Raw genomic sequence first — 17,035 nt, forward strand, 5'->3', positions numbered from 1 at the left:
GTGAGTGCTAAACCACCTGTTCCAGAAGAACATAGGACAAATAGCAGGCTTCCTCTTACACTTACTTACAACCTGTCGATGAAAGCTAGGTATTGACAACTGGCGTGGATTTAGAGACATAACTCGGGGGGGATTTTGCCTAATGTGCAAACAAGGGATAGGTTAAACTCAAAAGGTTAGAAACAGCACCATCTTCTGTTACAAGAAGAAACGCACACAAAATAAAAAAAATAAAAACATATCAATTTATATTCAAATAGTATAAAATATCTATATAGCTAAACACAAACACACCACTAGGACTCTATAGGGTGCGGATGCATGAGATACAAAAGATGAACGCGAGGGCAGTTTCTGAATGTGAATATGGTGCCGCTTTATGAATCAGGTGGATTTCTGGAATTCCTTGGAAACTTGTCAGGGGTTCCGCAGAAAAAAAACAGCAGCAAGAGCGGTCAATTGTGGGGTAGGAAAGGCAATAGGAAGAAGCAGACAATATGGAACGCTTCACCCGCACCCCTCAATAAGCGACTGTGATGTTAAAAAAGGGAAGTACAATAGACAGTATACACTAACGAGAGATAAGTGGTGTATATCAGGGCTGCAGATGGCGACCAAAATGGTCGCCAATGCGCATTAGAATTTAGAAATGGCGACAAGACTTTTTAGTCTTGTCGCCATTTGCGACTAGACCCGCCGCCGCAGCTCTGCAGTTGAATACAGCGGCGGGCACAGGAGATGATAGTTCTCTGCCCCGCTGCCAATGTTCTTCTCAGCAGCGCAGTGGAGAAGGAGTCTCTCCCTCCCCCCTGTGCTGCTGCCGCCGCCAGTCAGTATTCTTCATTGGTGGCGCAGTGCGCGCGCGCACCCCCCCCAGTATAATAAACATTGGTGGCGCAGTGCCAATGAGGGTTAAAAAAAATAATAATGAACTCACCTCCTCCAATTGATCGCGTAGCTGCCGGTCTCCTGTTGTTTCTTCCGGACCTGCCAAAGGACCTGTGGTGACGTCACTGAGCTCATCACATGGTCCATTACCATGGTGATGGATCATGTGATGAGCACAGTGACGTCACCACAGGTCCTGAAGAAAGAACAGGTGACCGGCAGCTACGCGATCAATTGGAGGAGGTGAGTTCATTTTTATAGTTTTTTTTAACCCTCAATTGACCTTCTACTAAGCATTCTGTATTAAAGAATGCTATTATTTTCCCTTATAACCATGTTATAAGGGAAAACACCACAGTGAATAGACTTTCATCCTAGCAACCATGCGTGAAAATCGCACCGCATCTGCACTTGCTTGCGGATGCTTGCAATTTTCACGCAGCCCCATTAACTTCTATGGGGCCTGCGTTTGGTGAAAAAACGCACAACATAGAGCGTGCTGCGATTTTCACGCAACGCACAAGTGATGCGTGAAAATCACCGCTCATGTGCACAGCCCCATAGAAGTGAATGGGTTCGGATTCAGTGCGGGTGCAATGCGTTCAACTCACGCATTGCACCCGCGCAGAAATCTCACCCGTGTGAAAGGGGCCTAAGGGTGAATAGGACATGGGTTCCAGCCCCTATGGGGGCTAATAGTAGGTTATATAAAAAAAAATAAAAACACTAAGGCTACTTAACACTTCCGGCAGTGTGATCCGGCAGGCAGTTCCGTCGTCCGAACTGCCCGCCGGATGCTCCGATCTGGATGTGACTGAAAGCATTTGTGAGACGCATCCGGATGCGGATCCATCTCTCCACTTGTCATGCGGACAGACGGATCCGTCTTGTATCTTTTTACACATTTGTACCGGTCTGCGCATGCCGGATCTGGCACTAATACATTCCTATGGGAAAAAAATGCCGGTTCTGGCATTCAGGCAAGTTTTTTTCGCCAGAGATAAAACCGTAGCATGCTGCGGTTTTCTCTTTTGCCTGATCAATCAAAATGACTGAACTGAAGACACCCTGAACGGATTACTCTCAATTCAGAATGCATGGGGATATGCCTGATCAGTTCTTTTCCGGTATAGAGCCCCTGTGACCGAACTCTATGCTGGAAATGAAAAACGCTAGTGTGAAAGTAGCCTAAAATATTAAGTTTAAATCCCCCCTTTCCCAATTTCACATATAAAATATATAAACAATAAATAAACAAACATATTACATAGCGCTGCGTCCGAAAAGTCCAAACTATTAAATTATAAAAAAATATCTCCTATGCAGTGAGCGCCGTAACAGAAATAAATAAATAAAAACCATGCGATTCGCCATTTTTTAGTCCCCTTGTCACCCCACAAAATAGGATAGGACTGTTCTATTATGGGCCGAACGTTTTATAAAATGCGAAATGCACGCAGCTTTTTTTGGTGTTTTTTTTTTTTTTGCGTGGTATTGAGTATCGCAATACTTTTTTATGGTGACGAAAGCGAATCCAAATTTTGGTATCGAATTGCTCGGTCATACAACTTACCACCTAAATGAATTTTACCTCCTTTTCTTCTCACTAATAGAGCTTTCATTTGGTGGTATTTCATTGCTGCTGACATTTTATTTTATTTTTTTATTTTAATCAAAATTGACCGAAATTTTTGCAAAAAAATGACATTTTTCACTACATTTCTATATAAATTTTTCTCTAAATTTATTGTTCTACATGTCTTTTATAAAAAAAAAATGCAATAAGGGTATATTTATTGGTTTGGGTAAAAGTTATAGCGTTTACAAACTATGGTGCAAAAATGTGAATTTACGTACTTTGACTTTCTGAGCACCTGTCATGTTTCCTGAAGTTCTACAATGCCCAGACAATAGAAACACCCCACAAATGACCCCATTTCGGAAAGTAGACACCCTAAGGTATTCGCTGATGGGCATAGTGAGTTCATGGAAGTTTTTATTTTTTGTCACAAGGTAGCGGAAAATGATTTTTTATTTTTTTATTCATTTTTTTCTTACAAAGTCTCATATTCCACTAACTTGTGACAAAAATTTTTATTTTACATGAACTCACCATACCCCTCACGGAATACCTTGGGGTGTCTTCTTTCTAAAATGGGGTCACTTGTGGGGTATTTATACTGCCCTGGCATTTTAGGGGCCCTAAAGTGTGAGAAGTAGTTTGGAATCCAAATGCGTAAAAATGCCCTGTGAAATCGTAAAAGGTACTCGTTGGACTTTCGGCCCCTTCACCCACCTAGGCTGCAAAAAAGTGTCAAACATGTGGTATCGCCATACTCAGGAGAAGTAGGGCAATGTGTTTTGGGGTGTATTTTTACATATCCCCGTGCTGGGTGAGAGAAATATCTCTGTAAAAGACAACTTTTCCCATTTTTTTTTATACAAAGTTGTCATTTTACAGAGATATTTCTCTCACCCAGCATGGGTATATGTAAAAATACACCCCAAAACACATTGCCCTACTTCTCCTGAGTACGGCGATACCACATGTGTGACACTTTTTTACAGCCTAGGTGCGCAAAGGGGCCCAAATTCCAATGAGTACTTTTAGGATTTCACAGGGCATTTTTTATGCATTTGGATTCCAAACTACTTCTCACGCTTTAGGGTCCCTAAAATACCAGGGCAGTATAAATACCCCACAAGTGACCCCATTTTGGAAAGAAGACATCCCAAGGTATTCCGTGAGGGGCATGGAGAGTTCCTACAATATTTTTTTTTTGGCACAGGTTAGCGGAAAATGATATATTTCATTTTTTTTCTCTTACAAAAGTCTCATATGAGATTTTATTTTTTGTCACAAGTTAGTGGAATATGAGACTTTGTAAGAAAATAAAAAAAAAAAAACAATTTCCGCTAACTTGTGCCAAAAAAAAAAAAAATCTATGAACTCCCCTCAAAAGTGATCTTTATAGCGCCTCAGCGATTTTACGGTGTTTTTGCAGTGATCAGAAAAAAATATATATTTCTGTCACTGCGGTGGGGCGGACTGAACGCAAGTGTGCGCACAAGATGAGGCCTGATCGGGCGAACACTGCGTTTTTTGTAGAGCCTATAGAACATGTCCTATTCTTGTCTGTCTGAATGGAGCCTTACAGGGGGGGGGTGATCAGGGAGTCTATATGGGGTGATCAGGGGTTAATAAGGGGTTAATAAGTGACAGGGGGGGGGGGGTGTAGTGTAGTGTAGTGTAGTGTGGTGCTTGGTGCTACTTACAGAGCTGCCCGTGTCCTCTGGTGGTCGATCCAAGCAAAAGGGACCACCAGAGGAACAGGTGTAACAGACGCTGTTAACAAAACAGCGTCTGATATACCTTTCTGGGGTTAAAAAAAATTGCATCTACAGTCTGCCAGCATATGATCGCCGCTGGCAGGCTGTAGATGAACTCGTTTACCTTCCGATCCTGTGTGCGCGCGTTCACAGGAAATCTCGCGTTTCGCGAGATGACGCGCCGATGCGTCCAGGAGGAATAACCCGGCCGCCCGCAGGACGCATCCCTGCGTTAGGCGGTCGGGAGGTGGTTAAAGGGGTTGGCTGGTTCAGAGCTGACCGCAGACATATCCCCTTCTTCACCCAGGCAGCCCCGGAGCATCGGAGCATTTCAAGGGCTTTTTTGTTTATATTTTTACACTGCTAGGTGGAGGCTTCTGCCTAGCAGTGCTGTCAGTGATGTCACTGGCACTGATGGGTGGGCTTTAGTGCTGCCCTAGCCATTTTACAGACTAAAGCAGCGCTAAAGCCCGCCCATTAGTGTCAGTGACGTCACCAGGAACACTGCTAGGCGGAAGCCTCCGCCTAGCAGTCCCTATGGAGAGCACGGTACGTCACCGGATCTACAAAAAGGGCCTTTGCCCTGCGCAGGGCAAGGGAGAGCATCGGAGCATGAAATGCTCCGACGCTCGTGTCAGGGGTGCTGCCTGGATGAAAACAGGGATATTTCCGGGTTCAGCTCTGAACCTGGACAACCCCTTATAACACGCCTCACAAAGAAATACTGACGGTTTGAAGGCCATACTGTATAACAAAATAAAATAAAGCCAATGGAGATCTCTGGTTAACCAAATTATCCTCTTTGAAAATTTAGTGTTCAAAAACAGGCGGTGGTCCCGCAGAAGTTCTGGAAGGTGCGGGGAGCGTGGTGCACATCACCTCTGACAGTGTTCAGACATATGCATTCTGTTATAATGAATCTACAATAATGTCTAACACCATGTATGCACAGGTATTGTACTTGATCAAGGCTTTATTCACTCTAAGAGACATGTAAGCATCTGTAATCTCTAACGCAGGGGTGCACAACCTGCGGCATGTGGCCACCAGAGCCATGGTTTGTGGCCCCTGTCCTGCGATCAGCTGTGTTCCTGCCCGGAGCGCCGCACAGCGGATGGTTCACAGGTATTTCTCCTGCACTCCCGATCTCTGGGTGTCTCTTTTTTTTTTTTTTTTTTTTAACACAATAAAAGCGCAGAGCCCTATAGTACAGGTATATTGCGGACATGCTAGCGGCGATCTAGCCGTGCATGTCCGCAGCTCTATAAGCTAAAACGAGGTGACAGAATCCCTTTAAGGCCTTTTCAAGCCTGGTCATTAAAGGGAGCAGGTAAGTATAACTCTCCGGTTTCAGGGGCTATGCTGCAGCACGATATTTGAAACAATTACTGGGAAAAAGAAGTGTTCATAGCTCATATCTTATATCTGCCTGGTATAATCGTGCAGCTGATCAGTCGATAAACAAGTAATTGCTCATTTTTCGGCTGATTTGCATATTTTATCAGGATGAAAGATGTACGATTATCGGCAGCACATCTCCCTGTGTAATCTAAATGAAGGCGGAATGACTGTGGTAGTGATCATTCCTCCCCAGTCACTTTGCACTGGCTTGTGTAATAGGCCGATGAGCGCCAATCGTTATATTTTTTAATATATATATTTTTTTTTATTTGCGGCCCCTTGAAATAGAGCGATGCGACAATGCAGCCCCCAGACCAAAAAAGGTTGTGCACCCCTGCTCTAACGTATGTAAGGCTACTTTCACATTAGCATTATTAAGTCAGCTATTAAGATCCATCATAGGATCCCAATTGCTGAAGAAAACGCTTCAGTTTTGTCCTCATTCATTGTCAATGGGGACAAAACTTAACTAAACGAAATGCACTAAAATGCAATCCGTTTGGTTGCGCTCCCATCGCGGACAGAATAACGCTGCAAGCAGCGTTTTTCTGTCGCAATGTGGTGCGGAGCAAGACGGATCCGTCCTGACACACAATGCAAGTCAATGGGGACGGATCCGTTTTCTCTGACACAATAGAAAACGGATCCGTCCCGCATTGACTTTCAATGGTGTGCATGACGGATCCGTCATGGCTATAGAAGACATAATACAACCGGATCCGTTCATGACGGATGCATGCGGTTGTATTATTGTAACGGAAGTGTTTTTGCAGATCCATGACGGATCCGCATAAAACACTAGTGTGAAAGTAGCCTAACGCTGCTATACCTTACTTGTTTATCCTTCAATAAAACGAGTTAAAAAAAATAAACAAAATAAAATAAATTAAATTAAATTAAAAGCCACAAGGATTAAATATGTAAATACTCAGCCTGTCAGGCCCCAAGCAGTCAAATAGTCTGTTGTGTCTGGAGTGCTGACGCTGTCAAAGGTATGGACTCTAACTTAGCTGTGCCATCTGAGACGTTGGCGCCATATCATTAGGATACACCAACAATGTCAGATAGGCGCAGGTCCCAGAGATGGAACTCACTCCCATCTCTAGAATGGGGCCCCAAAAGTGTACAGCGTGCACCAGTCATGCACCGAGTGTTCTCCATTCACTTCTATGGGAAATCTGAAAATAGCTGAGCAATCTCCCGCCGATCCTGCAGCTATGACATCCATCCTTCACGTGACCGCAGCAGTCAATAACTGGCCCCAGCAGTGACCCCTGAAGTCAGAGACCGTCCTTTCTTCATTTGACATACAAAGTCTTGTAGAAAACCATGACGGTAACCACTTATAGGCCACCTGCACATATTGCAGAATACGTGCAGAAGAAACGCAGCGCAATACAGAAGATTACACAAATCTCATGCGCACTTAGATTTTTTTTCGCACCGTTACCCGCCGTGTGGTTTTAGCTGCAGATTTCACCCTTTTCAATGGAAGGATAAGATCTGAGGCAAAACCGCATCTAATCCGCACCAAAAACCGCTGTTAGACATTGCAGGTTTTGGTGCGGATATGCTGCAGAAACGTACAGAAATTTGTGTGGCTCTAATGTGCGTTCGTGTACAGGTGGCCTGATACAAGGGTTTATTGCAGTAAAGGCAGAGCAGCAATGTCTCATCTACTCCGCACCTCATTACAACAAAGATTTTTTATGGAATTACTAACATTAGATGAAGACAATTTCTTCCTCGTCCAGAGACAGATATGTGCTCCGATGTAGCTCTCCACCGTAAGCCATTTGTTTTAAGGCCATAGGTAAGAAAAATATGTATTCTAATGCATTATCTTGAAAACCTGCTGTTTGAGGACATTATATAGACATACAGTGTATGGAGAGAAGTATTGGTACACCTACACAGGTTTTAATGACATCGAATTGAAATTTCATAGGCATTAATATGGAGCTGGTTCCCAGTTTTCAGCTAAAACAGCTTCGACTCTTCAGGGAAGACTTTCTACAAGATTTTGGAGGGTATCTGTGGGAAATTTTGCCCATTCATCCAGAAGAACATTTGTGAGGTCAGACACTGATGTTGGATGAGAGGCCTGGCTCATAATCCCCATTCTAGTTCATCCCAGAGGTGTTGGATGGGGCCGTGCGACCAGTGAAGTTCTTAAACTCTAAACATCCCCCCAACCATGCCTTTATGGACCTTGCTTTGGGCACTGGGGCACAGTCACGCTGGAACAGAAAAGGGCCTTCTCCAAACTGTTCCCATGAAGTTGGAAGCATTGGAATTGTCCAAACTGTCTCGTAGGGTTGTTTCGATACCAAAATTTTGATTCGGTTTCGACACCATAACAAAAGTATTGCGATACTACGCGAAAAAAATAAAACGCCAAAAAAAGCTGCGTGCATTCCACATTTTATGAAACGTCCAGCCCATAATCAAAACAGTCCTATCCTATTTTTTGGGGGGGAACAAGGTGACGACAAAAAAGGCGAAATCGTGCAGTTTTTCTTTTATGGCATTCACCGCATAGGAGATAATTTTTCAATATTTTAATAGTTTGGACTTTTCGGACGTGGCGATATGAAATATTTTATTCATTTATTGTTTATAAATTTTTATATGTAAAATTGGGAAAGGGGGTGAATTATACTTAATATTTTGGTGTGTATTTTTTCACTTTTTTTTTTTTTTTTTACAGTTTATTTAATAACCATTTCCCCCTTAGGGGCTAGAACCTGGGATCTTTTAATCCCTTGTCAGATTCACCCTAATAGATCTCTATCAGGGTGACTAGGACCTCACACTCTCCCTGCTGCCCTGTGCATAGTACACACAGCAGCAGGGAGGTTACCGTGGCAGCCAGGGCTTCCGTAGGAGCCCCAGGATTACATGGCTGGGAATCCGATCAGAAGCTGCCACAGACACCAATGAGAGGAGGGGGACTCTGACCACTGCCACCAATGTTTTTAATACTGCGGATGGGCGCACTGCGCCAATGTTTAATACTAGGGATGGGGGGCGCACTGCGCCAATGTTTTCAATACTAGGGATGGGGGGGGGCGCACTGAGCCACCAACCGTTTAATATACAAATACAGCTGGCGGCAGAAACACATTGCCGGCCCCCAACCTCTGACAGGGCGTTGCGATTAGCGGCAGTTAACCTCTCAGGTGCGGCACATGGCGCACGCTGAGAGCAGCGCGATCCATATGCTCTAATACTGGGCTGTGCAGTAGCACAGCCTAGTATTAATAAAAGACAAATCCTGGTATCGTATCGATACCGGGCTAAAAGTATCGATTGGGTATCGAAAGCTCGATACCCAAAACAACCCTACTGTCTCGGTAAGTGGAAGAATTAAGATTTCCCTTCACTCTAACTAAAAGGCCGATGCCAATCCCTGAAAACCAGCCCAATAGCATTAGCCCCCCTCCAAACTTTACAGCTGGCACAAGGCAGGTAACATTCGCCAACCCCATACTCATCCATAAGACCGCCACAGGACACGTTTCCCCTGTTGCAGTCCAGTAGTGGAGTGCTTTACACCAGTGTTCCCCAACTCCAGTCCACCTACCAGTTATGATTTGAGAGTACCACAGAATGAATACCTGTGGTAAGTCCTGATGCACTGACACTAATTATATCACCTGCTCGATAATAAGGAGATTCTGAAAACATGAACATCAGGTGGGCCCTGAGGACCATAGTGGAGGAAGACTGCTTTACAGCACTCCATCCAATACTTGCATGCAGCTGCTCGGCCATGGGGACCCATGCCATGAAGCTCCCGGGACAGCACAGTTTTTATGCTGATGTCTATGCCAGAGAAAATTTGGAGCCAGCAGAGTGTTGGCAACTTATGTACCGCGTGTCTCAGCAACTCCGCTCTGTAACTTTACGTGGTCTCCACTTTGTGGCTGAGTGGTTTCGGTTCCTTCCACCTTACACTACCACTCATAGTTGATGGAGGAAGATCTAGGAGGGAAGGAATTTCAGGAACTGACATGTGGTAGCGGTGACATCCTATTACAGGACCAGGTTGAAATTGACTGAGCTCTTTAGAACGAGCCACTCTCTCACAAATGTCTGTAAAGGCCGAAGGAAAGGCACGGGGCTGGGTTTTACACACCTGTGGCAAAGAGACTGATTGCAACACCTGAAGTCAACGATTTAGAGGTGTGGTCCATACTTTTCTCCATATAGTGTATTTTACATATGGACCGGTACCTAAGGCCCCTTGCAGACGAACGTCGCGGATTAGGTCCGGATATGTTGTGGGTGCGTTCTGGGAAAATCGCGCGATTCTGCAAGCAAGTTCCGTGAGTTTTGTCTGCGATTGCATTCTGTTTTTTCCGCGCAAGTGCAATGCGCTTTGCACGCGCGTGATAAAAAACTTAATGTTTACTTTACTATTTTTTATTTAAGTGTCCATTCACTAAAGAGGTTATCCAAGGTCCATAATGGCCCCCCCATCACCTGTCTCACTTCTGATGCGGCACAGCCGCCGCATCTCCCCATCACACAGATGAAAACACCTGGCGTCAGGAGGGGGGGCCGCCTATAGCAGGCCATGACGGTAATGAGTGTCCGTATCATCACCCGCGATGCCAACGAGGCTCGTTCCCGTTGCAGCCCGCTATTGGCTGCGCAACCGGCAACGCCTCCCCTCCTGGATGTTTTTATCCGCAGAAGACGAGATGCAGCAGCGGCCATGCCAGCATCAGAAGCAGTTGTGGGGAGCAAGGTAAGTACTATCTGTGTGAGGTACTTGGGCATATGGGGGGACATTATAGGTCTTGGATAACCCCTTTAAGGTTACCTGTACTGTCTGCCCAGGAGTGGGTAACTTTTTCTTTAAAAAGTTTTCTTTTTTACATTTCGCTCTTCTGGCATCATTTACCTCCTGTCTCGAGTATGTGGGTGAAGTGACCCAACACATACAGGGCGACATGTGGAAACATAAATCCTCTAACTGCTGTAGTGAAATGAGGTGACCCATTCCTTATGTTGTCACCCCATCATCATGTTAGTCAACTACTGTGTCCGGTGTTAGAACAGCAATGCTGTGTGGTGAAGTGCAGCGTCAATGCTGATCGGCAGGGGGACAGAAGCATGAGGGCCGTGCCGGCTTCTTTTCAGTAAATGCTGCCTTCCGAGACTGTTCCTTTAATGGCAAATGACTGCATAGGCAAAAATACTTTGAGACAAGCTTACTGAACACTCACGGAATAAAATAAAAAAATAAATCTTTTAACGTAAGTAGAGAGCTACTGAAAACAGCAGTTCTCACTCTGAAGGAACCAGCTGGTCAATACCCTTGGATTTTAATGAGCTCCAGGTACTGATATAGATAAACTCAATTGATTTGAGCCACTTTTATAAATAAATAAAAAATAAATAAATAACTTACTTTATACTGCGTTGCATCCTTAAGCCGAAAGTAACAACTCCAGAAGATCCTGAAAAACAAAAAAACAATTAGGTTTTAGAAATTAGGTTTTCATTACATACAATATATGGACACAAGTACTGGTACTCCTACACATTACACCTACAGGAGCTTTTAGGGCACCCCACAGGTATTAATATGAAGTTGGTCTACAAGACTCTGCAGGGTGTCTGTGGGAGTTTTTGCCCATTCACCCAGAAGAACATTTATGAGGTCAGACACCGATGTTGGAGGAGAGGACCAGGCTCGCAATCCCTGCTCTAATTTATACCAGAGGTGTTGGATGGGGCCGAGGTCAGTGCTCTGTGTGGTCAGTCAGGTTCTTCAACCCTAAACTCACCCCACCATGCCTTTATGGACCTGGGGCACAGTGATGATGGAAAAGAAACAAACTGTTTATACAATGTTGGAAGCATAAAACTGTCCACCATGTCTGGGTATGCTGAATTATTAAGATTTCCTTTTACTGGAACTAAGGGGCCTAGGCCGACCCCGAAACACAACCAAATAGCATTACACCTCCTCCACCAGACTTCACAGATGGCACAATGCAGTCAGGCAGGTAACGTTTCTCCTGGCGTTCACCAGACCGACAGAGAAGTGTGATCCATCTCTCCACAGAAGACTTTTCCTCTGCTCCAGAGTCCAATGGCGCCAGGCTTTACCCCACTCCGTCCGACGCTTGGCATTGTGCTTTAAGACAGCTGCTCGGCCATGGAAACCCATGCAGGTGCTAGCAGTGTTAACCAGCTGAGACCCGCCCACAATGACCAGGATCGGTGATGATTCCAATCCAGGTTGTTTAACCCCTCAGATGCTATGGTCAACAGCAACCGTGACAACTGAATGAGTTGTCTCAATTCAGCAAATGGCATTGATCATGTTGAGAAAGTGAATACAAGGCCCTAATGTATTGGGATTGTCCATTTGCTGGCTGGATTCATTTTTCCATCACATTATACACTGCTCGTTTCCATACAACCACTCTGCAATCCAGCAGTGCTGGACATGCTTGCGACACTATAGAAGGAGGCACTGGCCTCTCCAGTGGCCGGGACTGGGGGAGCGTACATAGACCGGCACTTTGTCTTATAGTGGGCAAGCACGGCCACTGACGCTGGGTTGCAGGGTGGTCATAACCATGGAAATGAGAAGTGTATAATGTGAAGTAAAGAATGAATCCAGCCAGCAAAGGAGGAAATATGGACAATGACAATACATTAGTAAGTGCCTTGTATTAACATCCTCTAAATGATAAATGCTATTTGCAGAAAGTAAGACAACCCCTTTAAGAGGGAGGGGCCTCCTTCTGACCCTTAATCATCTCCCTGTTATGAAATTGCAGGGTGCCGATCAGTAGTCAAGGTCACTAATATCAGATCGGTGGGGTATTAGAAATTCAAATCAACACCCTTTCCCAATTTTATCACTCATCTCCCTCCCCCTCGCATCTCTCTCCCATCTCCAAATGCCTGAATTGCAGGTTTTTTTTAATTCTCTAAAACTCACCTAAAAAAATAAAAAATAAAAATTGAAAAAAAAAATACAACCCTCATACAACTAGGTGAGCAGAAATGTAAAAAAAAGTTATGGTTATTGGAAGGCGGAAGAAAAAACTAAAGGGGGAGATTTATCAAAACTGGTGTAAAAGGGAAAACTGGCTTAGTTGCCCATAGCAACCCGAGAGAACTTTTCATTTTCCAAATGAGCTCTGAAAAATAAAAAGGTGGAATCTGGTTGCTATGGGTAACTAAGACAGTATTGATAAGTCTCCCTCACAGTATTTACAGTGCCAAAGCGATAAGACAGTATCCAGAAAACACAATTGGTAGTGGCTGCAGAATTTGACAGCCTCAGGGGGTATGGGACCCCTGTTCTCATGATCGGTGGGAAGGGGGGGGGGGGGGGGGGCAGCGGTAAGTGGCTGCACCAACATAATAGTTATCCCCTATTGTCTAGTGCAGTAAACCAATTACAGTCCTTGTATTTGCTGCGGGCCCTGCAGCTATTATTAGGCCCCTTTCAGACAAGCAAATTCCACACATCGGACTCAGAGTATGCGGCAGCTCCCATCCTGACCTCCCAGCACTGACGGGGGTCGCATAGCATTATATTGATTTATGATGCTACTGTATGTAACAGTTCTGGAATGTATTGGATAACATTGAAAGCATTATGTCATTGTTATCCCATACATTCCAGAACTGTAAGGCCCCTTTCACACGGGCGAGTATTCCGCGCGGATGCAATGCGTGAGGTGAACGCATTGCACCCGCACTGAATCCGGATCCATTCATTTCTATGGGGCTGTTCAGATGAGCGGTGATTTTCACGCATCACTTGTGCGTTGCGTGAAAATTGCAGCATGCTCTATATTGTGCGTTTTCCACGCAACGCAGGCCCCAAAAAAGTGAATGGGGTTGCGTGAAAATCGCAAGCATCCGCAAGCAAGTGCGGATGCGGTGCGATTTTCACGCACGGTTGCTAGGAGACGATCGGGATGGAGACCAGATCATTATTATTTTCCCTTATAACATGGTTATAAGGCAAAATAATAGCATTCTGAATACAGAATGCATAGTACAATAGCGCTGGAGGGGTTAAAAAAAAATTAAAAAATTATTTAATTCACCTTAATCCACTTGTTCGCGTAGCCGGCATCTGCTTCTGGCTTCATCTGATCTCTGTGCAGCAACAGGACCTTTGGCGACGTCATTCTGGTCATCACATGGTACGTCACCATGGTAAAAGATCATGTGACGTACCATGTGATGACCGGAGTGACGTCATCAAAGGTCCTGTTGCTGCACAGAGATCAGATGAAGACACAAGCAGATGCCGGGCTACGCGAACAAGTGGATTAAGGTGAGTTAAATTATTTATTTATTTATTTTTAACCCCTCCAGCGCTGTTTTACTATGCATTCTGTATTCAGAATGCTATTATTTTCCCTTATAACCATGTTATAAGGGAAAATAATACAATCTACAGAACACCGATCCCAAGCCCGAAATTCTGTGAAGAAGTTCGGGTTTGGGTACCAAACATGCGTGATTTTTCTCACGCGAGTGCAAAACGCATTACAATGTTTTGCACTCGTGCGGAAAAATCGCGGGTGTTCCCGCAACGCACCCGCACATTTTCCCGCAACGCCCGTGTGAAAGAGGGTTAAGGGTTACATAGCATCATAAATCAATATAATGCTATGCGACCCCATTAGTTCTGGGAGGTCAGGACGGGAGCTGACGCATACTCACGCTGCCAGTCCGATGTGTGGAACTCGCTCGTCTGAAAAGGGGCCTAAATGTGGATCCACAACATACGATAAAAACAAAAGTGGCAAGGATAAATGCAATAAAAAAATAGCTGCGATTTTAGGCCACTTTCACACTAGCGTTTTTACCTGATCCGGCAGTGATCAGCAAAAACGCTTCTGTTTGTGATAATACAACCGTCTGCATCCGCTATGAACCAACTGTCTAAAATAGCCATGACGGAACCGTCACTAAAACCATCGTGAGTCAATGGGAACGGATCTGTTTTCTTTTGTGATCTGTTTTGGTCAGCATCCGATGCTGGACAAAAAAATAAATAAAATTAAGCTTGTTGCGGGTTTGGACTGCAGCCATCAACTATTATTATAATCTAGTATTTATCAATTAATCGAGTACTCTAATAACAAAAAACTAATTAAAAGAATGTTTTTCTTTATAAACATCAGGCCCCCCCCCCTTGCCATCAGCTGCCCCCTCAGTGCCACCAGCTGCCCCTTCTAGCCATGCCAGCGCAATAAAATACTTGCCTCTCCTGTAGGGGCGCTGCTCCATAGCTCCTTCATCTTCTCCCCAAGCTGCACTGTCGTCCTGACGTCAGGTCATAGAGTACCCTTCTGTGCACTATGTCCTGACGATGTGTCAGGAGGAAAGGGCAGCGCGGTGCAGGCCGGCGGGTGACCACAGAGCGGTGAGTAATAGGAAGCGCTTCACTCCCGCTACGTGGTCACATGATACAAAGAAATCCTCGATGCAAAAAAAATGTCAGGATTTGTTGCGTGTCGCATTGCTCGATTCAAATCGACTCAAGTAATCGTTTCAGCCTTACTGCGGTTTTCTACGGTATGGAAGCGCAACCAAACGGAAAGGAATGCATTTTGGGGCACTCCATTCTGTCCCTATTGACAATGTTTTTATCTGACCAATTAAATTGCATATTTTTTTTAATATATATGTCTGGAGCACCGCACCATTATTATATATGGAATCCTATATGCCGAGGACACGTGTACCATACACTGACACCTACACGGCAAACTGGAAATGAGCTTTATTATATTCTAACCACATACAGGCAGCATCCTTTTTTTTAAGAGTCTTTACAAACAAACACATTTTATTTTTTTAATATTTTCATTGCTTACTTTTTTGATGACTTATTGGTTAAAGGAGTTCTCTCACTTCAGCAAATGGCATTTATTATGTACAGAAAGTGAATACAAGGCGCTGCCTAACGTGTTGTGGCTGCATTCATACGACTAGAGATGAGCAGAGCGAGCTGATGATGTTCCGCTTTGTTATAATACTGTACGGAGAGTCGTCTTTGTACAGTTATTAGCATTAGGGATGAGCGAATCTACTTCGGATGAAACATCTAAAATCGATTTGGATAAAACGTTGTTTGAATACTGTACGGAGTGAGCGCTCCGTACAGTTTTAGAATGTATTGGCTCCGATGAGCCGACGGTATTACTTCGCGAAGCCTCGCAAGACTTTGGGTAATAACTTCAGAAATAAATTTCTACTGTTAAAAACCTTTTACCGAACGTTGTTTCGGTTCCAAGTGGTAAGAGTCGAAGCAAGTTATTCACAAAGCCGCGGGAAACTTTGTTGAATAACTTCGGTAATTGATTATTACAGTGAAAACCCACTTCAAAACTTAGAACCGAACTCGGCATCGTTGCTGCAGCACTGGGGGGGGGAGGTGGGGGCACCCCGCTGCTGCAGCACTGGGGGGGGGGGGGTGGGGGCACCCCGCTGCTGCAGCACTGGGGGGGGGGGAGGTGGGGGCACCCCGCTGCTGCAGCACTGGGGGGGGGGGGGGGGGGGGCACCCCGCTGCTGCAGCACTGGGGGGGGGGAGGTGGGGGCACCCCGCTGCTGCAGCACTGGGGGGGGGGGGAGGTGGGGGCACCCCGCTGCTGCAGCACTGGGGGGGGGGGAGGTGGGGGCACCCCGCTGCTGCAGCACTGGGGGGGGGGAGGTGGGGGCACCCCGCTGCTGCAGCGCTGGGGGGGGGGGGAGGTGGGGCGCCGCTGCTGCAGCACTGGGCGGGCAAGGTGGGGGCGCCCCGCTGCTGCAGCACTGGGGGGGGAGGTGGGGGCGCCCCGCTGCTGCAGCACTGGGGGGGGAGGTGGGGGCGATACAGATTTCTAACCCTCCATAACACAGACAAATCGAAACTCCATAACGGGGACCTGATAACACACCGGAAGAGTTATGGGGCAGCCTGCGCAGTCACGTACAATGACCGACACAATCTGTAAAAAAAAAAAAAAAAGAGCCCTGACCTCAACCTGTAGAAAACCCGGCCGCCTCCGTGCCTCACGTCCTCCACACCGCGTTCAGCGTTCGCGCGAAAACCAACTTCAGCTCTGCCTCTGCCGCCCGCCCAGCGCCTGTCATCAGCACCACGTGACCCCCCACGGCCTGACGTTCTGCACGGTCGCCAGGCAACGAGTACACGGCGGATGCGCAGTCTGTGGCGGCAAAACGGGCAGTGAGGGCTGTGCTGTGCTGTGCTGTGCGCACACTGCGCGGGGCTTTATGGCGCCATAAGAGGGCTCAGTGTTCCCTTCTTCGGCACCATACCCCCATAATATGGCTCTGTACACGCTGGGGGTAATTTATGAAGCTGGTAGGCCAGTTTTCTGGCACAAAAATGGCGTAAACCTTTAAGCGAT

At 45.7% G+C, this 17,035-nt stretch overlaps 1 protein-coding gene across 1 annotated transcript in view; it reads right to left on the reverse strand.

Annotated features, from left to right (window-relative positions):
- The window catches only part of LIG1 (DNA ligase 1), a 105,429-nt gene extending 88,638 nt beyond the window's left edge, over nucleotides 1–16,791 (reverse strand). Inside the window, exons 1-2 of the mRNA XM_040424329.1 lie at nucleotides 16,643–16,791; nucleotides 11,042–11,090 (exon numbers count right to left, since the gene is read on the reverse strand). Coding sequence (XP_040280263.1) covers nucleotides 11,042–11,058 — 17 coding nt within the window. The 5' untranslated portion in view covers nucleotides 11,059–11,090; nucleotides 16,643–16,791. The remainder of the gene's footprint in view (nucleotides 1–11,041; nucleotides 11,091–16,642) is intronic.
- Nucleotides 16,792–17,035: the final 244 nt, after the last annotated feature.

Source organism: Bufo bufo, chromosome 1 (genome assembly GCF_905171765.1).
Source record: "Bufo bufo chromosome 1, aBufBuf1.1, whole genome shotgun sequence".
NCBI classification, from domain to species: Eukaryota; Metazoa; Chordata; class Amphibia; order Anura; family Bufonidae; genus Bufo; species Bufo bufo.